The sequence below is a fragment of the Agelaius tricolor genome, unplaced genomic scaffold (genome assembly GCF_023055355.1).
Source record: "Agelaius tricolor isolate 1412-34295 unplaced genomic scaffold, bAgeTri1.0.p SCAF_3, whole genome shotgun sequence".
NCBI lineage: Eukaryota > Metazoa > Chordata > Aves > Passeriformes > Icteridae > Agelaius > Agelaius tricolor.
The window spans coordinates 19413653-19438095 of NW_027269263.1; the positions used below are offsets into that span (position 1 = coordinate 19413653).

General features: G+C 51.1%; 2 protein-coding genes across 5 annotated transcripts in view; one reads left to right on the plus strand and one right to left on the minus strand.

Annotated features, from left to right (window-relative positions):
- Positions 1–20562, minus strand: LGALS2 (galectin 2). Of its 2 annotated transcripts, XM_071422818.1 has the most exons (6): positions 20436–20562; positions 6400–12914; positions 6146–6251; positions 1678–1760; positions 1307–1466; positions 1–205 (listed from the first exon to the last, which is right to left on the minus strand). In XM_071422818.1, the coding sequence occupies exons 3-6, from the start codon at positions 6149–6151 to the stop codon at positions 59–61; spliced, it is 396 nt and encodes a 131-aa protein (XP_071278919.1). In that variant the 5' UTR covers positions 6152–6251; positions 6400–12914; positions 20436–20562; the 3' UTR covers positions 1–58. The 2 variants fall into 2 exon arrangements, with proteins under 2 accessions (XP_071278919.1, XP_071278920.1); XM_071422819.1 differs by lacking the exon at positions 20436–20562 and having other exon boundaries at positions 12794–13161.
- The window catches only part of GGA1 (golgi associated, gamma adaptin ear containing, ARF binding protein 1), a 10535-nt gene continuing 6631 nt past the window's right edge, over positions 20540–24443 (plus strand). The window contains exons 1-6 of one of the 3 annotated variants that reach the window (XM_071422816.1): positions 20540–20848; positions 21205–21289; positions 21589–21664; positions 22279–22377; positions 23581–23704; positions 24172–24272. In XM_071422816.1, the coding sequence (XP_071278917.1) occupies positions 20818–20848; positions 21205–21289; positions 21589–21664; positions 22279–22377; positions 23581–23704; positions 24172–24272 (516 nt within the window). In that variant the 5' untranslated portion in view covers positions 20540–20817. Of the gene's footprint in view, positions 20849–21152; positions 21290–21588; positions 21665–22278; positions 22378–23580; positions 23705–24171; positions 24273–24443 lie in introns of those variants that run through there. The other 2 variants (XM_071422817.1, XM_071422815.1) reach the window with 2 other exon arrangements.

Sequence of the window (24443 nt, forward strand, 5' to 3'; positions counted from 1 at the left end):
TGGAACAGCCAGCCTTCCACTGGCTTGGGTTTTTATTAGAGCCAGGAAGCAGTGCCCATCAGGTGAGCTTGAAGGAGATGATCCTTAGGCCCCCCAGGATGCTTGCATAGGTGATGTTGTGGTAGCCGTGCCGGTTGGGGAAGCACACCTCATGGCCATCAGGCAGCTTCACACGGAACTTGTCTGACAGCATTTCAATGAAGAACTGGGAGAAAAAAGAGAAAGAAGGGCAGGAATTGGGAGCAAAGAGGGTATTCAGAGGTCAGCTTTTAGGCAAAAGGCCTGACTGTTACATTAGAGGGTCAGACCTGTCCACTACAACCTTAAGCAAGGTGCTGGGGGTTGAGGTAAGGGTGATTCAGGAAATGAGCAGTTGATATCAAGGGTCTAAGCAGGAATACAGACTATGACTGGGGACAGGATCTCTCCCAAGGCTGTTTCAGGTACTCAGACTGTAAACTCACAGCAGCTAAACCCAGGTATGCCTTTACATGTATTCAGAGAGCATATGGAAGGTGTACCACCACTGTTCTCCTGAATAAACCTGACCTCCCAATGCCCTCAGCAGCTCACCAGGACTCAGAAAAAGGAGCTTTGCTGATAAACGTGCACAAGCAGACAGGACAAGAATGCATCACCGGTCATTGAAAACTAAAGGCAATGTTCCCCAAAGCCATCACCTCACTACCCCTTCCCCTAGAGCCATTTCTAGCTGAGGAAACAAGCTTTCTCTCCACAGATATAGGAACTACTCCTAAATGCAGCCCTGTTAGTGATTTGGGACATCAGATAAGGTGAGGCAGCAACTAGGACAGCATCCCTGGCAGGAAGAGAGGAAGGACAGATTGGCAGCATGGATCCAGGAGTAATTAGGACAGAAGAGTTCAGGGAGAGGCTTTTGGGCATTGCTCCAAACTCGAGGTTGCCTTAAAGCCGTGTTTACATAGGAAGGAGGGAGAGAAATAAGGTAAACAGCAGCAAAACCCTACTTCTTGGAGACTCCGTTTACTTTCATACATGCCCCAGGTACACTCCCCTGCTGGGCAGATGGAGGGGCCAGGAAGCACTTACAAAGTGTGAGACAGACAGGGCTCACTTAAAATTCCCAGAAACATTGCAATTTTGAAAGAGGAGTGGAAACAGCAATCAGGCCCAAAAACCCAGAAGAGGGACCATGGTGAGGGAGCAGGAGGTATTCAGTGGGACCGGGAAAACTATGGGAATCTGCTAACCAGGAGCTTCCCCTCACACCCTATCACCCCAAACACACCCCACATACCCCCTGACACCACGCTGGCACCCTCACCTTTACAGTGCAGCCCCTGAAGAAAGGGAGGTGGCGGTCACGGAGTTCCGTCTCCCAGGAATCAGAGCGCTTGGAGTTACAGACAATGACAGACTCGTTGAAGCGGGGATTGAAGTGAAATGCCAGATCTCTTGAGCTGTAGCCAAGATTGATGCTGAAGCTGTAAAGGAGCATGAGGAAAGTCATATGCATGGACAGGAGAGGGTCTTGGAAGACTTGATATCCAACACACATCTCTGCACCCAGTTCCTCCATCAGTGTTACAGGTGGCACAACAATGTGCTATTTTGTATCTGGCAGCCTTGGAAAACCACCTTCCTCTATAGCCCATCTTCAACCCTGGCATGGCAAGATGGTTTCTTTGTACTTACCCAACAGTATCAGCAGATATTTTGCCCTTCACCTTCAGGGTGTTCCCAGGCTTCATATTCAGGTTTAAGATTTCAATATTTCCCTAAGGCAGAGAAAAATAGTCTGTGAGGCTCCTTCAGCCATTCCTCCTGACTTGGCACTGCAATTGAGAGGGTGCTGCTTGGAGGCATCCCAGCAAGGAGAACATAAATTGCTCTCAGCTGGTGCTCCTCTCATGACAAAACCCTCCATGCTGCAAGTCTTGCATGAACTTCTCATTCAGTGAGAGAAGAGTGGGCTGAGTAAAACCCGCAAGAGAGAAGAGACATCTGAGAGAGAGGAAGTGAAAACTGTCTTGTTCTCAGCAGAATTAAGAGAAAGCAGGACAGCAGAGATACAAAGAGGGTTAAAGCAGAGGGGCAATGTCCAGGGTTTGGTGGAAAGCCAATGCTGCCCAAGAAATGCAAATGGTGAGAGTGGCTATGACTCACCAGTCTCACTCAGCCTTGCTGAGCTGAGGACCCTGGGTGACAGAGGACAGGAGCAGCAGCCCTTACAGGCATTTTCCTCAGAGGGCAGAGTAACCAGGCAGGGAGACACCAGCAGTTTAGCTCAGAAATGCTTTGCACATTGGACCTTACAGCTCTAAACTTCACTGTGGTTTACACATTAACATGACTTCTGCTTCTAAAAAGTTCCAACAGCTGCTATTAAGCCAGAAGACTTTGATGCTAGGAAAAAACCTCCATATGTACACTTCTTACTAGGGATTCCAGCAAATAAAGCAAATCCCAGCCTCCTTGGTGGCTCCCAGGGGAAGGACTATGACACAGAGCCCTTAGGGGTGCTACTGTAGACATGAGCTAGGACAAGCATCTTCCCAGCTGGCCAGGGAGGTGTGACCACCATGTTCCCTTCTTTCCTGTGTGTAACAGCTCACCTAAAAGAACATCCCATCCTTTTGTGGCAAGGGGCAGCTCCAAAATCCATACCAGCAGACAAAAATGATCTCCACCATCCTTCCCCACAGTGCTCCGAGGAAGGGCTCAAAGGGGCTTGGAGGAGAGGACAACCAACACATCCTCTCTAGATGGCTTGAGTTATGGAGTGTCTTTTGCAGCAGTGACAGAGTGGCATCCCAGCTTCTTCCCTTCTTGTGGCTCTAGATTCAGCTGTGTGGATTGCAGTACCCATATGTGCCAGCTCTCTGCAACCTCCCATCCAAGCCCCATCCAAACCCAAAACTTTTAGCCTGAGGAGCCACACACCAGGCCACACCAGGTTCAATAGTCCCATGTAGGGGGATACAGTATGGGTAAATGAAGGTGGTATAGAATACAATCTTATCCCCTAAAGAGTTGCAGCTGAGACAATTACTAAAGATCAAGAACAGTCCTGATGTTAACAGGCCACATTTTTAGCCAATAAAAAGAGTGTTATAAAAGAGTGGATTGGTGGGAAGGGGAGTCAGTTGGCTACTGTGGGGACAAGGAAGAGTCAGTGCCTAGAGGAGCTGCCTACAAGAAACATCAAGGAGGTATGAAACTCTAGCAATATGGAACTCTTGCACTATAAGACAACAGTCCCATCCTTCCTAACCCTTAGATATAGGAATGTTGTCCTCACCGGAGAGTATCATCCCTGCTTATTCTTCCCAGGTAAGAGCTCAGTAGACAGTGCCCCTGCTTTCTAAGACTCCAAAAGTCAAGTGGAAGAGGGAGACAGAGGAGGGGGTTAAGGCTTGGGAGACCAGTCATCCCTCAGTCCACCTCCCAAGCCCTACAGAGAGCAGCTGAGTGCTCCTGCTGCTGCGCAGACAGCTGGTAGACAGCTTCTACCCTTCCCTAAAACATTCTGAAGAAAGGAGAAGTAAGTGCTGATAAGCACTTCTTCCCTGGAGTGTTTCCCACAAGCAAGGGGTCATAAACTCCAGCAGGCTTGGGAAATTTGTTTACTGTGGAGAACCTGAAACTGTTGGTGAAACCTCCAGGGCTGAGCATGGAACAAGCAGGAACCAGTGCTGGGGATGGTGTTTTCTGGCATTGGGTCTCTTTCCCGCCACACTGCTGTGTCCACAGCACACCTGTACACACCTTTCTATCACACTACTGCCCTGCAGCCATCCCAGGGATAATACAGAGCCCAGGGTCCCCTTCTCAAATATTGGAGCAAAACTGAATGGCTGGCTAAATTGCACAGTTACTTGCTTTTTATCTGGGGAGTAAGGACGTGCTGTCTGAACAGTATCCTGGATATTCCAGTCTTAGTAAATATACCCATGAGAAGGAGGTCTTCTACAGACTTAGGCAAAAGCAAACAAGCAGTAATTGCTTATTTTCATTAAGTATAAACGTATTAAACCAAGGTATATCTTTCCAACAGAGTTTATAAATGTCATACTTGTTAACCTTCATTACTTGCTAAATTTGTAAACAAAACTCAGAGATACATACATAAATTAAAACCTCCAGAACACAGTACACAGAAAAGCTAAAAGCTGCTGTGGATGCCTAAGGTTGGAATAGGAGAACTCTCAGCTCTAGTTGCAGTTTCTAATATGCAGGATTCCTATAACCTGGAAAAACCATAAAACGTAATCGCTCCGTTTCTGTCTAACCATGGCACAGTGGGTTAACAGCAGGGCATTATCCATCTGACAATAATTTGATGGATTTTTCTAGAACTATCTTTCACTTCCCAAGGGTAACACAGAAAACTTTAGCTCTGTCACCACCCTATCAATACCCACAGCAGCGGGTACTGTTAATGGAATAAAGTCTTGGTTTAGATTTTGGCTTTGCTGTGCTGGTATAAATTTGACAGACCCACCAGGGGGGTTCAGGTGGTTTCTCAGAGGCTGCTCCAACCCATCCCATATGGCACCAATAATTCCCTATTTCCTGGGAGAATTCATACCAGGTAGGTATGTGAATTTGGTCTATATGTGGTTATGCCACTGCTGCAGTAATATTCATGGTGCCATCCATTTGTATGTGAATTTGGGCATTTGATACAAACATTTTCAGCCTATCTGAAAGGCCACAGAGGGGAGAAGTTAATAGGGCTGGACTGACAGGAGCTACTATCAGGACTCGCCTTAATTGATGTTGCTTTCATACATTGCTTAAATACACACTGCCTTTTGCACAGAGGCTGCCAGATCTGAGAATCCTGTCGTTTTAAACAGCAGCAGGCTTTCCTGTGTCCTGTCTATGCCCCCAGCCCAGCAGGCAGCTCAGGTACTCAATGAGTAGTTATGGTTACCTGGGGTAGTAGTTAAAAATACTCCATGTCACCAGAATCTTTCTGCCTCTTCCTCACTCAGCAAGATCTGATCTCTGCCCATAAGGGAAACTTGTATTCAGTTTCATATTCCCCTGAACATCTAGAATGTTCTTCCAGTAATGTATCTTACTCTGCAGGGAACCGTAGTGTGGGTTTCTCCACCCCCCTCATGCACAGTTTCAGTTTCAATTAAAGGCTGACCTTTTTCTGCTTTTGGGGTAGAGTGAGAGTCTGCCTCTAAATCATCATCATTGTACCAAATGTCCCCATCCCATGTTTCAAGATCCTGACAATATACCACCCCATAGATATGCTGGACTGAATTAAAGGATGATTCATATGGGATTTTATCAAGTAACTTACCTAGATTTTTCTGCATCTGTTTTTCTCATATTTCAGCTGCAGACAGTAGTTTTTCTAATTGCTAATTTTTATTTAAAAGAATATCTCTTAGTTTTTACAACTTCTCCTGTGCCCCTTTCTCAAAAGACAATGCTGTTCTAGAACCTTATTTTCTGACTTCAAACTCATGAATTTTAGATCTGCAACCCTTTTCAGGTGGCAGGTTTGATTTTTGCACACAAGATGAACAACCTCCCAAAACTGCACAAATAACTTACCTTCTTACCTTTCATGGGCAACTTACCTTTTCCTCATCCCATTTTTCATTCGACCTGCAAACTAGTCATGTGGTCAGCTATTGCCTGTACATTATCACAATTAGTTTATACCCATTCCAACCCTAGAGGAGAGAGGCAACTACCAAACCTCCACAGGAGAGAGTAAAATTTTAGCTTTACACTGGTCACCCTTGAAAACCATTTTGCCTTTGGTCTCCCTCAGAGAGAGAGATGACCTGGGCACACCAGGCAGGAGAAAGCTGTCACCCATAGAGGGACAGTAAAAGTAACAGTAAAGGCTTGGTCAATCTCCCTCAGAGGCTTAATCTCCCACCAGGTAGGAAGAACAGTCAAAGTTCGGAACTGTTGAACGGTACTTTGGACCAGAAAATGGTGATGCCAATTAAAATGTTACGATTCGCTGTTGAAGTCATCTGCCCAAATTAAGGTGGAAAGAAGACTAAATGCCAGTTCAACAATGCCGACTTTATTTTACAAAATTAATCTTATATGGAAAAGAGAAAGGGAGAGAGAAAGAGAGAAGGGGAGAAGAAGCAAGACAGGTCAAGTAGAAGGTGGTCACCTCCATGGATCTAGCAGCCTCCTGTTGGTCCTTCTGTGCCTTGGGATTCTTGATGGTGGGGTCTCATCCAGTTCACTTTATTTCCTCAATAATTCTTATGCAGTCCCTTATTTGGGTAAAAAGCAGAGGTAGAAGTGGCTTTCAGTTCCACGTTAGCATGTGAGGCAGGAGTAGGCGTGGTTCTGCCATTGCGCACACTCAGATCTTAATTCAACGGCCACCAGGGGATTCTGGGGGTTGTGTGAGACAAGTACCTCAAAAAATAAGTGTCCTATTTGTGACCCCACTTCTTGCACTTCCACAGTAGTTCACTTCTTATCCAACACACCACAGCTGAACTTTGACCTGAACAGTTTTGGTTCAGTTAAACTGAACCAAAACTGAAACCTTGCTTCCTTCATGGGTTGTGCACAGGCACTCGTGACTTTTTTTCTGCAACAAGTTCACCACCAAGCCCTTGTTTAAGGCATGTACTGCAAATTACTAACCCTTTCCTTACAGCTGCCTGAGAGGGAGAGCAGTGTGTGTCTCCTAATTGTGTCCAGTTCTGGGCTCCTCAGCACAAGAGAGACATGGAGCGCCTGGAGCGGGTCCATCAGAGAGCTAGGGAGATGATGAAGGGACTGCAATGTCTCTTATAAGGAAAGGCTGAAGGAGCTGGGCCTGTTCAGCCTTGAGAAGAGACAACTGAGAAGGGACTTCACCAATATCTATCAGCATCTGAAGGAGGGTGTCAGAGGGATGGAGCCAGTGGTCAAGCAATAGGACAAGAGGCAACAGGCAGAAACTGATTCACAGGAAGTTCCACCTGAACGTGAGGAAGTGCAGGTGACTGCACAGTGGAACAGACTGCCCAGAGAGGTTGTGGAGTCTCCCTCACTGGAGATATTCCAGGACCATCAGTATGCAATCCTGTGCAATGTGCTCTGGGACAATCCTGCTAGAGCAGGGAGGCTGGGCAAGGAGGAGATGAGCCCCTGTGAGCCCTTCCAACCTGACCCATTCTGTGATTCTGTCTGAGGGATGAGTAAAACTCCCTGTGCAGAGAGTTGAGTGCAGAGCCACAAGTACCGAGGATGCAAGAATATGCAGAGAGGGAGACAAGCAGGAAAGAGGCACGAGCTGCTCAGAGAGGGACCATGAGATTTTATCAAGATAACATTTACCCCCTCCTACAATGCTCAGCAGGGGCGTTCACCCCCCTTTTATTTGCCATTGGGAACAATAGTGGGAAGCCAGGCAGCAACTCTGCCAGCACTGGCGACTTCCTTCGTCTGCAGAGCTGAGCCTCCATGTGGTCACACACCAGCCCTGTGCAGATGGTCTCCCTCGTGCAGGGGTATGTGCTCCCCACATCAGAAGGGGAGGAGACTTTAGGGACCCCAGAAGAGTCAAAATTCTCTACTGCAGTTGGAGAATTTTGGAGATGGCGATTGGGATGATGAAAGGAGAGTGACAGGGGCAGGTTGATATTTCCCTGCTGACACTGCAAAGCAGAAAGCCTGGGGAAACAATGATAACATGGGAATGTAAATCCCAAAGAAAGAGGAAATCCGGCTAAAGAGCATCTGCAAAAGAGGTGGAGTATCTGTGCAGTAAGGAAAACATAAACAATAGCTGAAGAAGCTGGCAGCTGCTGGTGCGAAGGATCCAGGAACCCTTCACTCCCCAGAGAGATGATCCTATAATAGGATACCTGATTGGGAGCACCCCTCCAGGGCTCCCTAGATTTTTACCCAGGCCAGAGGGCAGTTGTACTGGTATGGGACACCCATGTTCACACCACTGTGACCAGAGGAGCATTTGCTGCATTCCCAGAGGGACAGCAAAGACCCAACAAGCAGTCACTTGGTGTGAGGGTGGGGGTCACCTGTGGCCCAAGGGCAGGGTGAGCTTCCAGCAGGGAGCAGGCAGGCCTGCAATTTTGCATGGAGAAAACAAAATAACCCCAAACATATTTTAAGAAGGGAAGAGCCTAATGCAAGCATGTTGGCTTTCAGCCAGGAGAATGGTAGGGCAGGTCCTCTGCAGACAGCTTTCACCCCATAAAATGCAGCAGTTCTATTGCGGAGGTCCCACATGGTAAATTTTGGGGTCAGCAATCTTTCCCAGCCTTCCTGTTAGTCCTGAGGTGGTCTCAGGCCACCAGGAGCACCAAGGAGATCTCAGGACCCTGGGTGCCTCCAGACAGCAGCACCTGATGTACCATAGCCTAGAGCTGCCACCACAACCACAGGGCACCACACAGCTGTTGAGAACAGACCGAATGCTGCCCTCCCCAGCAGGCTGCCAAGATCCTCGGCAGTATCCTTGCTGGCAGCAGGATTTATTTTGTTTTCTTATTTGGGCAGGAGATAAGCCAGCTAGGTGTGAAGCCCTGAGGAAAACCACAGACTTCCCCACTTCCCAGCCAAAGTAGACTCAGCAGTTAGAGGATTCTCAGGGCCTTCTGTGGCAGAGACAGCCCCCAGAATCCACACCAGCACGCCAAAATCATCCCCACCCTCTCTCTCAACAGTATTCTGAGGAAGGGCTGCAAGGGGCTCAGAGGAGAAGGCAGCCAACACATTCTCTGTAGACAACAGGAGCTATGAACAGCGCCCTGCAGACTGACACAGGTCACCACCAGAGATAAATGCTCAATCCAGAAGGCATCAGGAAGATAGAGGAAGGCAAGGCAGCCATTCTGGGTGCATGGATGCATGTTCCACTGTCCCCACATCAACCCAAGCTCTGCAAGAAGAGGGCAGAGATCCCTTTAGCACCCTCATGAAAGGCTTGGTGCTAACTAGGCACCAAAGAAGTGGCACTGGAGAATGGCACGTGTCATGGTTTGACACTGGGACAATGCCAGTGCCTCCATGAGAATGCTCTCTCCCTGGTTTCTGCTGTGAGATGTGACCAGGAATAAGCAAAGCAGGCTCCCAATTAGGAAAAAAAATTTATTAACTAAACTACAAGGAAAAGGGGGAAAAAAAGAAACACACAAGGAAAATGAAAACTTCCCAAATACATCTCCTCCTCCTCCCCAAATTCCCAATACAATACATCCCCCAAATCATCGACTCTCGGTCCAGCACCACCCTTCAGAATACTCAATCCTCAGTTCATCAAGAGGAGAAGGAGTCCTTCTTGTGCCAATAGTGACCTCTTCCTTTCATGTCCAGTGCTCTCACCATTGAACACGGACCAGAGCTGCTTCTAGGGTCGACTTTTAAGGATGCTTCGTCCCACTCCAAAAAGGCACAGTCTCAACTTTGGGACATCTGTCCCCCCATATTTTTCACCCCTGGGGCCGAGGGGTACCCACACGGAACCCTCTTGGTCCTGAGGCATTGCCTCCCCCTAGAATGCAGTCCCTGTATCACAAGGAACATGGCTCTGTCCATGGCTACACAAAAAGAGTCCAGCATAAGCTACTCCATCTCTTCCACCTGAGCTCTTCTCTATTTCTCTCGTGGCCCATTTCCTCTTATCTCATCTCTATCTCTCTTCTCATTCGGCTCCAGGAGGATTAGCATTTGTAAGGTTTCCATCATCCAAGAAAAGGGTTAAAAATCTGAGGCTCTGTCTGTCCAGAACTCCCACGGCTGCCCTGCCGGGCACCTTCTCGCCGCATCCCCCCCCTTCTCCTTCTTGGCCGGCCACTATTAAATTTCAAGGTGGCACAAGCACAGGCTCTGTCTCTCCTGGGAGGGGGTGGTGGCTGCCCGATGGCTCTCAGTGCTCCTCCTCCACCCTTCCATCCTGCAGGGGCCTTCCCCTCCCTTCTGTCCAGGCCCGGCCTACCTCACCCGGCCGCATGGCTGCCCCTGCCCCGCCCAGCCCGCAGCCGGGCAGGGGAGCTCTGAACCCTTCACTGACCGGCACCCAAGAGAGCCTCCCAGGGCAGAGCCCTGCTTTAACCCCGTGTTCTCAGAGGCCGATCCAATGTCCCAATGGCCACATCAGGTGCCAATATTAAAATCTGAGCATCCATTGGCCTGACCACAGCATCCCAGAAAACATATTTCCTGTCAAACCACCACAGCACGGCAGCATGGATAAGGTACCTGTCCCACATTGCACTCCAGGCACCGAGGGAGCCTGTGCCTTGGACCAGGCTTCAGTGTCTGCTCAAGGCAAAGGGAGCTGGAGAGATCAACCATGCATTCTTTCTCAGAGTAGCAGCTGCTTACTCTGCTATTATTTCCTACTGCTTCATATAATTTGTACTCCACAGCAAGCTATTGTCCCTTTCCACTGGCTATTTATTTCCTTGAATAGCCTCTGGGGAAAGATTTCAGTGCGAGAGTAAAGAAAAAGAAAAACTCCACACAATAAATCTCAAGCAGTGACCTGATTTAAACTGTGTTCTCTGACCTCATCTGGGTCCTGGTTGTGGTTCCTCATGGCACTTGTGATTAAGGCCTGTTTCTGCTTTGATTTCCTCTCTTCATTAAGCCTAGGGGGGAATGACCCCTGCCTTAGAGGGCTGTGGGGTGGATTTTCAGAGGCCAGGGCTCAGGATACAACTGAGCAGAAGCTTCCACCACCTCCTAAAGGAGATGCTCAGCCCTCCACCTGCCAGTACAGAAATTCCTGAATAGGACTAGCTTCCCCTTTAGTCAAGAGATGTTGGTTGGTCTCTCAGAGAGTGCTGCAACCTACACCCAGCTGATCCCTGAGCTCTGAAAGTCAGCCAGCTTCCTAACGGAGGAGGACCGAAAGAACAAAGTGTGCTTACCTCAGCCAAACACTGAGGTAAGCAAGAAACTGGGTAAGCAGGTCTGTGGATCTGAAGGGTGTTTACAGGAGACAGTTGTCCAGGAGATGCAGGAGAAGCCAAAGCAAGGATAAGCACAAGAAAAAAGTGCCCAGGAGCACCAAGCTCCTGCCTAAGATGTTACCCAGAGTGGGATGGCTCCTCTAGAGAAAGCACTGGTCTCCACATTCAGATCAGGTAAAATGGGAAGGAACAAAGGACTAGAGGTTAATCTCCTGCCACTCCTCCTGCCTCAGCTCCCTCACAGTGCATCATCCAGAGCACCTGTGGAAACTACAGAATAAGCATGCATGATCTAAACCAGAGGGCAAGACATCAGAGGCCATCAGCATCCAGTAGGCTCCACGAACATCACCCCTCTTCAGCTGTAGGGCGCAGTTTCTCTTCCTTAGGAAGTGGGGGAAAAGAAGGAAGGACAAAGATAGCTGAAGAACTAAAATGTGGGGGAAGCCCCACACCTTTCTTCAGAGCTAAGGGCAGCAGTGAGAAAGGGAATCTGCATCAAGCAGTGGAGCAGATGAAGAGCACAGGGAACAAGTACAGCCTCAGACTCCATCTCTCTCCCTCCTCTCTCTGAAGGGCAGCGGTGCCACGGTGGCTGGCATCTCCCATCTCCATGGGAGAGCTCAAATGTGCTCTGATGGATAGTTTCCAAGTTATGTCCTTGAACCTTTGCAGGGAATGTCTGTCCCAGGCAGCTCTGAAGTCTGTAGAAACATTTCTGTGTGGTCAGAGCTGTGCACAGGGAAGGGGAGAAAGGTGGCTCATTTGCAAGGAAGTTGGTCGATAAAGGGTCATTTTTATCAACCCAAGCAGCCAGATGAGTCACATCTTCTGTCCCCAGCTTGGCTGAGGGGCAGGAGAATGAACACAACTGGCAGAGGGTGGAGAAGGGAGGTCAGAGCACTGATGGCATGCCACCCAGTTCCATTTCCAGACTTCATTTCTCCAATTCTTTCACTCATAGGTGCATGCCAGGAAATGCGGGTTGTGGGAAAGGCTTTCAAAAACACGCCTGGAGATAATAATTCACTTGTGTTGAAAGCTTCCCTACTGGAAAATAGAAGATGTATAGAAAGCTCACAGCTTCTCTCTCTCTGGGACTTTTGGGATCACACAGCTCTACCCACAATCTCTAGATGAGATATGATTAGCTTAATGGGAAAAGGATCTTCCAAAGAGCACTCCACAAAGGATCAGCTTCATGAGGTCTTATGGTCCACTTGCATCTTCCACCAAAAGATTATCATCTGCAACAGTTTTATCTTACTATTGAGCAAAGAAGATGGCAGCTCCCTCACAAGAGGAAACTGAGGCACAGACACCCAAGTCCACATCCAAAATCAACTCCGCCTGTTTGGATTCTCATCCTAAAGTTTTCATGGCCACAAAATCAAATCACATAAAATCAAATCATTTTGCAAACCTGTGCAAAAAGCTAAAAGGAAGCTGTGCTCCCCTAGCTGATACCGCTGGAGTATCAAAGATGCTGATCTCTTATCACACCGACTACTATCAGCAGAAGGTACTGAGGCATTCAGTGCCTCTGGAAAAAATCAGCCCTTGGGTGAGTCCAATTAAGTCTGAAAACCAGAGGCATTCAAAGAACAGAAGTCTTCCTGCAGTGGAAGCCATGGCACTTCCAAGATGCCCCAAGCCCAATTTCATTGAGTTCAAGGGGACTATTTCCCACAACAGAGGCAGCATGAGACCAGCTGGCTGGAACTAGAATAAGCAAAAAAGAAATGCAGCATTGCACCATTATACAAAAGGTCCTTGGGGACCTCCCTCCACAGAGCAGCCATCCTGGATTCAACCCCCCAGCACAGCAAGGGCAAGAAGTGAGAGTGCCTGCCAAGTCTCCCTTTCAGAGTGATTCTCACAGCTTCCTGCGCTCAGCCCAGGCAGGTTGGACAACTCTTGAGGACTTGCAGGAATCTTTCAGACAAGCAGAATCCATCTGAGTCACACGCACGAGGCACAATGCCAATGGTGGCTCATCCACTGGAAAAAAAAAAAAGAGAGAGAAAGAAATGTTAAGGGAGAAATAGCAAGTTTTGAAAAGCCACAAGAATTAACAGCTCATAGGCTGGAAAGAAGGGGAGGAAAAAAAAAAGTCTGTTCTTCCATGCTCACGTCACTAAAGCCAAGTATCCTTCATCTCCACTGGGAAGCAGCAAGCCACCTTACCACACAGCAGCTTTGAGAGCATCTGAAGGGGCAACCCACCCTGGACCTAAGGCCATGACTGAGGTCTGCAAAGGAAGGGGTTGTCAAGGCAAAACTATACATTGCTGCAAAATCAGCTTGAACAAACTTTGATGGCACTGCAAAATGAAACAGTAAAAACCAAACCAGATGAACATGGGAAAGAAAAGCTGCCAAAAAAAGGGAGTCCAAATCCCCAAATGACTGACTCAGTGCAGAAAATGGGCATCTAAAGAGGGACCTGCAGGCATCTGAAGGAGATCTAAGAAAAGATCAGGCCCGCACAAATGACTCTCCATATTCCTCTTCTCCCATTTTCCAGAGGGAAGGGCACCAGAAATACCTATGGACCTTCAGAGTGAGACACAGGAAAAGAGCTGGGCCACAGCACTGCCATGAGGTATTTCATCTCCACTAGATACTCCAGGGAGCAGGGCAGTGACTGCTTTGCACTAGGTGGGACACCTAGTCTCACTTTCCAGCACTACACTGGGCACTCAGGCACACCCTGTCCCACACAGGCGTCCTGTGCCTTCTCTGGACTGCACCCATGAGCCTCTACTCTTGTTTCTGACCCATGTGGCCAGTAGTACATAAGCCCTCATTGGAGCACAGTGGATGTTTATTTTGCATTCCCAGCAGTCATGCCAAGCTCTTTGTTCTCTCTGGCTCTCTCTTTCCCTTGCTTCCAGTTTGTGCCTTTTCCTGCTGTCCTTTTTTTCCTCGCCACTGGCAGCATGCAGGGGCCAGAACCTGGCTGTGTCTCTCTAGCTGCCCCCAAGTTTCTTTGTGCTGCTCCCCTCCTGGAAAGCCCCCAGCAGCAAAACAAACACCAGGCTTTAATTGCAGTCAGATTCCTGGACGGAGGATGCTTGCTCCAGAGAGAGGAAAAGAATATTTGAAACTAAATGCCTTCAATGCCACTCACCCCAGACTAATCTTATCATATGCCAAGCTGAATAGCCTCAAACACCGTTGCCAACAAACAGATTCAAACAGACTTCCCAAGCTGGGAGATCTGATAAGCACAATGTGAGGACAGGTGGCTTCAACTGCCAGGCAAGTTCCCATCTGCAGCAGATATCTTATCTCTTCTGTCAGGATAGGACACACATCCACACAGCAGGGAAAAGCTAGTGGAGACCTGCTTTCTGGTCCTGAACGTGCACGTAGCACTGCTTACAACACCATCCCTGAGGAACATCTCTATTATTCACTCAGCCTCATTAGGAAAGGGGTGGGAATCTTTCCTGAACATCTCTGTCAGAGACACAGCTTCCCTGAGAGCTGGCTCAGGATGAGCTGAAGAGTGCCTCGCACTAGCTCTGGACACCAGCAGGAGAAGCACAGCAGTCAGAGGGAAGAAGTCTCATAGCCCACTCTTGAACCATGCCATGACACCACAGCTTTTAACCCTACCAAATCCCAGTACCCTCCTGAAATTCAGCTGGAGCGCTGCTGCTGGGAACCAGGCTACTCCAGATGCAAAGCTGCTCTCTTTGGGGAGGAGCAACCTCTGTGGAAAGAAGAACAGCCTCTGCTAGGAGCATCTCCCTCCTCTCCAAGATGAGGGGGCTTGGGCTGCTCATCAGGGACAGCAAAAGTACAAGATGGTTGCAGCAAGATCCAGAACATGGACACTGCCTTTGAAAAGCCTGTGGAGCTGAGTGGAACAGTGAGTGGCTTGAACAAAGCCCCTCCAAGTGGCGACAAGGCAGAGGCTAGTCAAAGGCACCTGCTCCTTCTTCTGGCAGGGAGACACGTCTGTCAGCAGCACGTTAAATGGGGGATACATGAGCTCTGCCCCTGTTCTGCTCCCTGGCTGAGCTCCCAAACCTGATGTGGCCTGGGGTGGCAGGGAAAAGAGGACACAGGTGTGTGTGCATGGGAAGTTCTTGCAGAAGCATGTGCTCCATGGGCTCCTTGTTCTGCCAGCCTCAAGCAGGAGAGCCAGAAGGGCAAATTCCACGTGCTTGTATGCCCAGGCCTGTCTGATCCCTGCATCAAGGAGCAGGCCCACACACTGACCTTATTTGCTTGGACAACATTTTCTCCTAATATCTCACCCACCCCACATGACAGAAGGTCAAATGCAGCCAATGATGCATAGCATGGAGTATTGGACACTGAGTCACAACCCACAGTTCAGCCATACCCAGCAGACAGAGCATTTCCCAGTTTCAGTCTGGCACACACCTCCATCCCACACACTCACCCACGACCTGTTGCATGACATTCCCCAATCTTCGACGAGGAAAACGCTGGAAAATTAGAGGATAAATATACAGGCTGCAGGTGACTGCACTTCAAACACCTGTCTTCTGAAGGATCTGGGCTTACAGGGTGTAGCTGTTTCACCCTTGGCCCCAAAAGCCAAGGAGCAGAACACAGCTCCCATCCATGGGGTTAAAAGCATGGCAACAAGGCTCTGTTGGGAACAGCCCCCAGCCCACCCTGTCCCCCAGCCATGCCTGGGCACTGTGGCACTGCTCAAAACCAAGGCAGGGGGATTGCTAACAACTGCACGGCATAAGCCTGAGGCAATGCTCAGGCCCAGCCCTGCTCCTGTTGCACTTAGTAAAACAGATGAAGCCAAAGGGACTAGAAAGGAGCCTATGAAAAGCCAGGTCCACCCTTGAGTAATCTGCGTATGCAGACTCAGCGTCTCCCTCCCCCTCCTCTTGGGTCACAGCTTTCTTTTGATCCCTGGCTCCACATCCACCATGCCCCAGCACTGGGATCGCTCTGCCCTGCTGCTCCTCACCATCAGCAGCAGCAGGGCAGAAGCTGGCTGTAGTGCCAGGTGGCAGAGACTGAGCAGCCAGGCTGGAGGGAGGGCGCCGCCGGACTGCCTCCTCCTGCTGTTTCACAGCCCAGACTTCAGCCAGCACTGGAGTTTTCTAGGGAACCTGAGGCGGCTCCAGCCAAAACGAGATTGCTGGCAATGGGGGATTTTCAAGCCTGGGCCAAAACCCATCTATTCAAGCTCATCATGGCACACTTGAGCCAGCTGCACAGCTGAGTACACGTGCATTTGGCACTGGGGCACTCTGCAGCGGGAAAAGAGACGCTGCACACACCTGATCCCTGAGTTCCTGGGTGGCTGCCACATTAACCATCCCCAGCAAATGCTGCACAGGGCTGATCCCTGAGCTCCCAGGCTGCTGCCACATTAACCATCCCCAGCAAACGCTGCACAGGGCTGATCCCTGAGCTCCCAGGCTGCTGCCACATTAACCATCCCCAGCAAATGCTGCACAGGGCTGATCCCTGAGCTCCCAGGCTGCTGCCACGTTAACCATCCCCAGCAAACGCTGCACTGAGGCACACTTCACTGTCGCCGCAATGCGGGGATGTGTTCATCACCCAGCTTGGGGATTTGCTGCAGCTGGGCTCCCCAATTTGCTTCAGGATGCTGAGCTTCGTGTTGCCAATTTCTGCTCAGATCACGCTTGGGTGCCCATGAAAAATGCCTTTGCAATAGGATTTTTCTCCTTCTCCCTCCTGCTGTTCTTTAGTGCCAAACTGTATCTCAGCAAAATCCAGGCTCTTGAACTGCTTTTCTCCCCCCAGTACTTGTGCTCTCTAATCATGCCCCTCCCATCTGCCAGCTGCAATTCTGCAAGCAAGGGGTAAAGCAAGAATGGGTGAATCTGTTCACGTTTTCCAGCGCCTCTGCTGACTCCTGAGCACCGAGTGCACAGTATCGGTCATGGATCTGTTCCAGTCTGGAGCTGATCTCATCAGCAGTGCTGCGAATGACTCCATCGAGGCTCCCCCTTGCGGGCTCAGGGCCCTCAGCGCTCACTTCAGCCCCATAAATTCAAAGCAGCTCGCTCTAACCTGGCAGGTCTTCCTCTCCTTGTTCAGCTTCCAGCTACAAAACCTACCAGCCCCCAAGCCACAGCAACAACGAGGGCTTCTGTCCCATCAGTTTTATTTCATCTTTGCCTGCTGCAGATACAGCTCCTCAGCAGCAAGAGCATTCCCATATTCTTAGAGCACACCCCAAATGCCTTGAACTTTGTTGGAAAGAAGTTATAAGCATCAGCAAACCCACTTGAGCCTTCCCCAGGGTGTAAAGAGACAGTTTCACTCCCCACACTGCACAGAAAGGCACTGCTGCCTGCTCAGTCAAGGAATAAAGACGCCCCTTGAGCTGGGAAGTAAGGCTTGAACACAAGGAAAGAGGGAGCTGCACAGCTCACCTCTAACTCTGGTATTTGCTTCTCTCACTTGTCTCGCTGAGCCAGTTGCTCTAATGACAGAACCAATGTGGAAAGGAAAATTGGTGTACAGAGGTCAAGGCAATTCCCCAACGGAAGAAAATGAAATTATACCCCCATGCTAACAACCAGGGAAACTGAGGCAGCAAGATTAGCTGAGTATTTCCCTGAGTCTTGCTTCAAGACATGCTTAATTGCAGAGATCTAGCCAGCAGGTTTTCTGATCCCTTATGCAGCATCCTGTTTCCTCATTCTGCTCCTGTAGCTGCAGAAGGATGCCTTTGATCACCGGGGACAGCTTCAGTCTTCCTACAGCTGAAAGGGAAACTGCTGAAAGAAATGGAAGGGAGCAATCCTGGTAGATGATTGCATACAAGAAAGTGCTGCATATGAAAGGGAAGGAGACATTTCCTATGAGATTAAAGGAGCTCAAACCTGCTCTCCCTCTACAGAAGTATGCAACTCTATACTTGCCTCTCTAATTGCAACCCTCTGCTGGGAAAGGTATTGCAAAAGGAAGGAGATTAGCCAAGGTCAGGGAATGGCAGGGCTGCAAATCCAGAGGACTGTGTAAAGAGGTGCATGGTCCGAGGTGATGTCAGGAGAGGTGCTGCCTGCTTGTTCCAAGTGAAAGTGGCAGAGTGAAAACTGAGCCAGCCCCAGGAACTGGCTGCTGGGGTCAGCCAGAGCAGGAAAACAAACAAACAAACAAACAAACACACAAAAAAAAGTAACAAAAGATCACAATACCAAACTTCAGGAAAGTGAAAGGTCTCTGGCAGAACACCTTGCTAAAGAAAGAGGAATCTGATGGGGAAAGGAGCGCTCAAGTCCTGGACCAGAGCTGATGACCCTGGAGGAAGCACACACAAGCACATCTGACAAAGATCACAGGGTTCACATAAAACACACGGCAGAGAAGCCAAACAAAACATGGGAACTGACAAGGGGTGACAGGGTGGTTCTGGCCGGCAGAAGACGACCGGGCAAGTGGAAAACCCCTCTCCCAGGAGGACCCGCCATTCCTCTGAGGCCTTTCCTTCCCAATGGAGAGTGACTTGGCTTGTTTGGGATTCACGTCGAGTGCGCAAGCAGCAGGAGCGTTTGCTGAGCCCGGGCTGCTCAGGCAGGCACTCCCCTGCCTGCTGGTGCCCTCTGCGGGCGGTGCTGCAGAGCTGGGTACCACGGGCTGCATCCCTCTGCCGAACCTGGGACCTCACCACTGTGCTGAACCTGGGACTGTGCCCCAGTGCCGAACCTGGGACTGCATCCCTCTGCCGAACCTGGGGCTGCATCCCTCTGCCGAACCTGGGACCTCATCACTGTGCTGAACCTGGGACTGTGCCCCAGTGCCGAACCTGGGACTGTGCCCCAGTGCCGAACCTGAGACTGTGCCCCAGTGCCGAACCTGGGACTGCATCCCCGTGCCGAACCTGGCACCGCAGCCCCTGTGCCCAACCAGGGCCACGCTCTGACCCCATGAGCTGTGCTCATCCAGGCCTCTGGCTTGCACGCCACCACTTTCCTCCGCAACTGGCTCCAAGCTAATTATAGCTCCGGTACTTTCCCTCTGGAGCAGTGTTAATTACAACTTGGAGCGCCTCACTCCGTCCAAACCTAGCTTACAATTCCAGCAGTCAGTAAAAATAAATCGAGGGGAGAAAGGTTGTTCCTCACACATCATCTAGCCGCTCTTACAGGGAGCAAAGATTCACATTCCGATCTCTTTTTCCATTGGCTGCACTTTGGGTCCCTGCTATATGGAAAGCAGATGTACCAAAGGGGAAAGAGACTTGTAAATCTGTGAGAAATGAAAGCAAGGTCGCCGCTGAGAGGACTGTTATGCACGAGTTCACTCGCCATTGTTTGCAACCAGCCGAAAAGAGGTGCAGCCTTCCATTCATCCTGGACTTGCTAACCACTGGGTGTTGCCAAAGACAGGAAAACAAACAGGCTCGAGACTCAGACGGACCGAAACCTGAGCAAAAGGGGGCTGTGTAAAACACCGGCCTGCGAAACCTCTCATTCAGAGGCATCGCTGTGGGGGATGGAGCGGTGCGTGCCTTCTATGCAGATCGTACATGACCTGGAGGGCTCCTAGAGATGACTTCAGGATTCTCAGAAAAAATCAAAGGAATAGTGACAGGCAGGGCTGACTCATAAGATTAAAATAATCTGCGTAAAACGTGCCTGAACACAGCAAGGGGAAGGATGTTGCAATTTTCTATGAAAAGCACTTTAAAAGGGCTTTGTGATGCAAGGCAGTAACAGTTAAAAAAAGAACTACATTCAGGCGCCAAAAAGTGCTTTTTAATGGCCAAAAAGCCCTTACCAAAACAATGGCTATCCATCAGGAAAAGCCATTAGGGGTGACAATAGGGCAGTTCCTCCGTCAACCGCGGGATTAGTGCTGTAAATGAGTAACCCAGCCCGGCAGCGCTGCGCTCAGACGCTTGTCTGCACATCAGAGGCCGGAACGCCGAGTTGCGGCTGCATTGTGCTCTTATCGCCGAGGCCCTGGCCCGCCCCAGCCCCAAACCTCACCGGGCAGCCCTCACACAGGCGCTCCCCGAGGTCGCTCGTGATCTGAAATGCAGGAAAGCAAACTGCGAAAGCAGCGAGTCGGGGAGAAGCCGTGCTGCTCCTGGAGCACAGAGAAAACAGGCACTGTTAGGTGCCGCAGTTGGCTGGCCTGGATCACCAGAGCCACATGGAAAGCGGGGACAAACGCAGTTTGTATGCCTGGGACAAACTGAGTTTGTTTTTCTGGAACGCTCCAGCGGGTTCTGGAGCATCACCAGCACCCCCAACCCCGCCCGCCCCACATGCTGCTCGGCCAGGCAGAAGGCCCAGGCCAGGCGCTGGCCAGAAGATCAGCTGCTATTTACAGTACAGTGCAGGGAACGGCACTTGCTGCCATTTATATTTATATTTATATTTATTACTGGCCGACACCCGACCCCGGCTGGACTGCCGGGCCCCGGCGGGCGCTCGCCGCGCATGCGCGGCCCCGGCCGGCCCGTGTCCTTTTAAAGGACACCGCTGGCCGCCTGCCGGAAGTGCCCGTTCTCCGTGACGGAAGTGGCTTCACCTGCCAGTAACACGGCTTCTTCCGGTAGGGGCCGGCTCGCCCGGTTTCCACGCGGCGCTGCTTTCCGGCGCTCCGCCCCGCCCCGCCCCGCGCCCGCTTGCCCTCTGTGTCCTTCTCCGGGAGGGCCTTCCGCCTCCCTCCGCTTCCTTCCGCCTCCCTCCGCCTCCCGCGCCCTTCCCTGCCCTGCGCGGTGAGCTCATGGTGCAGCGGGAGCGCGGGCCGGCAGGGGGCGCGCTGGCAGCGGAGCGGCGCTCCGGACGGCCGACTTCCGGCTCTCTGTGGCCAGAGCGATCGCGGCTCTCCATGGCGCGGCCGCGCCGGGCCCGGCGGCAGGGCGGCGGCGGAGCGGCGCTGCCCCGGTGAGGAGCCGCGGGCCGCCGACATGGAGCCCGAGACGCTGGAGGCGCGCATCAGTGAGTGCGGCTGCGACCACCGCTGCCCTCCCAGTGGGGCGGGGAGGGCGCGGGCGTGGGGGGCGCAGGGCTGTGAGGGAGGGGGGCTGCGGGCGCACCCGGCGGCGGCGGTGAGACCCCAGGGCCCAGCCGGAGGCAGGGGTACGGTGGGTCAGCAGGGAGGAGGGAGCTAGAGTTGGTGCACAGGGCTGCCGTGGGAAGGGGCGAGTGGACACGAGTGTGTTTCCCCTCCCACGCCGTCCCCTGCTGCTGCACCCGCTGGAGTTGGCAGGGAGGGAGTGGCATCAATGATGTCCTTCCACAGAGTAGGAGCCTGTTGGGTTTTTCTTCTCACCGTCCCCTCCTCCTGCCCGCAGACAAAGCCACAAACCCCCTGAACAAGGACCTGGACTGGGATGGTATCAATGCGTTCTGTGAGCAGCTCAATAAGGAGCTGGAGGGGTAAGTGCTTTGTCCTTTCCCCAGGCTTCTCCTGGTCACAGGCCTGGTTATGATTTCCCATCCAGCAAAAGCCAGTGGGATTGTCCCAAAAGCTGAATAGTCATGAAGGCCCTCGAGGTGGGGGTAGGTGGGGGGTCCACTAAGGGAAGGTTTCCTCCGGATTTTGAGGTGTCTTAGTGCTTTATCAGCATCTTCAGCTTGCAACCTGCTTTTCAGCTCTGGATTCCCAGACAGAAATGCAGGTACCAGACATTTTGTCAATAACCAGCGAGCTTTTCTTTTCCCCTCACTCCTTCCAGTCCTCCACTTGCCACCCGGCTTCTTGCCCACAAGATCCAGTCTCCACAGGAATGGGAAGCTATCCAGGCCCTCACGGTAAGGGCATCTGCAGGCTGGTAGAACTAGATGGAGGGGCAGGGCGTGGAGATGCTCCAGCTTGACTGGAGAAGCATGGGAACCTTTGAATTCCCTCTGAGAAAGCCCTGGAGCACCTGGGCCCTTGGGTGGGAGAGGGACTGAAGGTGGTTCCACAAGTCAGGAGAGGTTACTTGGAAAGGTTTTGTTCCTAGAAGGATCATAGCCTGTTGAAGTTGAATAGGAAGCTTTTTGGCTTTTGTTGTGGTGGCCTTGGCAGTGCTGTGTTAATGGTTGGACTGTATGATCTTGATGATACTTTCCAACCTAAAGGATTCAATGATTCTTAATCATGTTGTGGATCCCTACTTTGAAACCCTGTGTTTGTGACCTCTCTAAGGGTAACCCTTTGGATGGGCTGTTCAGCCATCTCTGCAAAAACTGGCCCCAAAGATGGGAATCTTTCTTCCCTCTGGGAGGGTGCTTGAGCACCTGGGAGGGAGCAGGGGATGTTCCTTTGTGCTGCTGTGACAGTAGCGACAGGCTCTGTACCTGGTGAGGGGCAAGCAGGAAGGAGCTGGCTCCTGATCCTGCTGCTGGCCCCATGCTGGGACTAACGTGGCCCCTCTCCCCAGGTGCTGGAGTCGTGCATGAAGAGCTGTGGCAAACGCTTCCATGATGAGGTGGGCAAGTTCCGCTTCCTCAACGAGCTCATCAAGGTGGTGTCCCCTAAGGTGGGTCTCATGGCATCGTGCTTGAAGGGAATGCTGCCCGGTGGCAGGAGGGCTTTGGGAGAAAGTGGTGGCTGAGAAAAAAGGGCAGACACCCACAGTGAAGTGGGCGAAATAGGACAGCGTTAGTAGGAGATCTAGTCCTTGTTTCCTGGTGAGTTTTCTGGTGGGAAGTGAGTTTTCACCCCACTGTTCCAGGCTGATTCTTGTTGTAGGAAGCTGAGCGCCAATTGGACATGGTGCAGCCAGCACTTGTGAGACTACTGAACTCATGTGCGTGCCTGGAGTCACCTTCCCTGCATCCCTGTTGGGCTCTGTCTGTGCTGCATGTGCTCAGGAACCTCCCCCAGCTGCGACAGGACCATGTCTCTTTGGGGTGTCCCAACCTGACTGAGACACTCTTGGAGGGCATGCCCAGGCTTGGTCAGGGGTGTTCTGGCGAGTCCATCTGAAGGACCAAGTCAGTACCTGCTCCTCTGCTGATGCTGCTGTTCCTGCAGCAGAACAAGCTGTGCGGGCTCCCCTACTTCAGTCAAGGCAGTGAACACCAGCAAGCGTAGAGTTAAGGGAACACAGGCTAAATATGACTAAGGAAAACCTTTGTCTGCCAGTCACAGCTTGTGATCTGTGATGATGAATAGCCCTGGACAGTGACAGCAGCATCCTAAAGTCCTCTTGCTCGGCACCCTAGAGTATGTCCTCTGCCTTAAGCCCCTTGTTTCTGGTGGCACAGGCACTGTTTCTACCACCAGTGCTCCCATCAGAGCCATGTGAGGAGGCTGAAGGGTGATTGCATGGCACCTGCTGGGTGCTGGTCAGCAGGGGCTCACCTTGCTCGGGGCCCTGCATCAGAGACCATTACCCACATCCCTCTCCCAGAGGGCTGCCTTGCTGAGCAGCTTCTTTTCACAGGACCTTCCCTTCACAAGGTGACAGGAGACCTGCCTGAGCCTTCCCACCTGTCCCTGTGTGTCACTGAGGAGCTGCTGCTGCAGCATTTTTCACACCTCTTGTTTTTCCTGTGATGGAAACCAGGCAGAGCATAGGATGTGTTGCAAGGCCCTCATGAGCTTTCCTGCTTGCTTCCTCTTTCCTCCTTGTGCCATTGGGAACAGTCTCACTTCTCCTGGGGGGGCAAGGAGAGGAACAGGCCAGACTTGCAACGGCTCAGATCTGCTGCATGCCTCCTCTTTTCTCTTCCTCTAGTATCTTGGCAGCCGGACATCAGAGAAAGTGAAGTCAAAGATCCTGGAGCTGATGTACAGCTGGACATTAGGGCTGCCTCATGAGGTGAAGATTACTGAAGCCTACCAGATGCTGAAGAAACAAGGTGAGAGGCAGTGGTCTGGAAGGGGCAGTGGACAGATGGTTTTGCTCACCTTCATTTTTTGTCTGGGAGAAATCTGAAACAAGCTCTCCCTTCCCTCTGCCCAGACCCAGGTCATCCATCAGTCTGACTCAGCACCAGGGTCAGAGACAGAGCAGGTGCCTTGGGGCTTCTGGCTGAGCAGAGGGAGTTGCTGGGTTGGAGGGCTCATCTGCTTGCTCGCATGGGAGATGGGACACTGGAAAGGTCTGGGGCTGAAGGGCTGCAAGTACTTTGGCAGTATAGGCTGGAATTTTCTAAGCAAGGATATTTATGGGGAATGGAAACACAATCCAGGATCTTGTTTAACAGGAGCTAACCCACACACCCTCAGTCCCAGCTGGATTTGGTGGGCCATTAGGGAAAAAAAAACTGGGTGACAGTGCCATCCCTGCGTGGGTGAGTCCTCCTGATCTCTCCTTCTACTGCAGGAATTGTGAAGTGTGACCCCAAACTTCCTGATGACGCTCCTTTCCCACCGCCTCCTCCTCGACCCAAGAACATCATCTTTGATGATGAAGAAAAATCCAAGGTAAGGACTCTGTGCAAGAAGAGGGACAGTAGGCATCATCTTCCTGCTCCAGCACCTTATGTCCCCCTGATGTGGGAGAGTTAAGGTCCCTGCTGCACATGCTGTCCTTCAGAAAATGCATCACAGGAATGCTGAGGGCCTGTTCCAAAATCATGACAAAGGAAATATCCA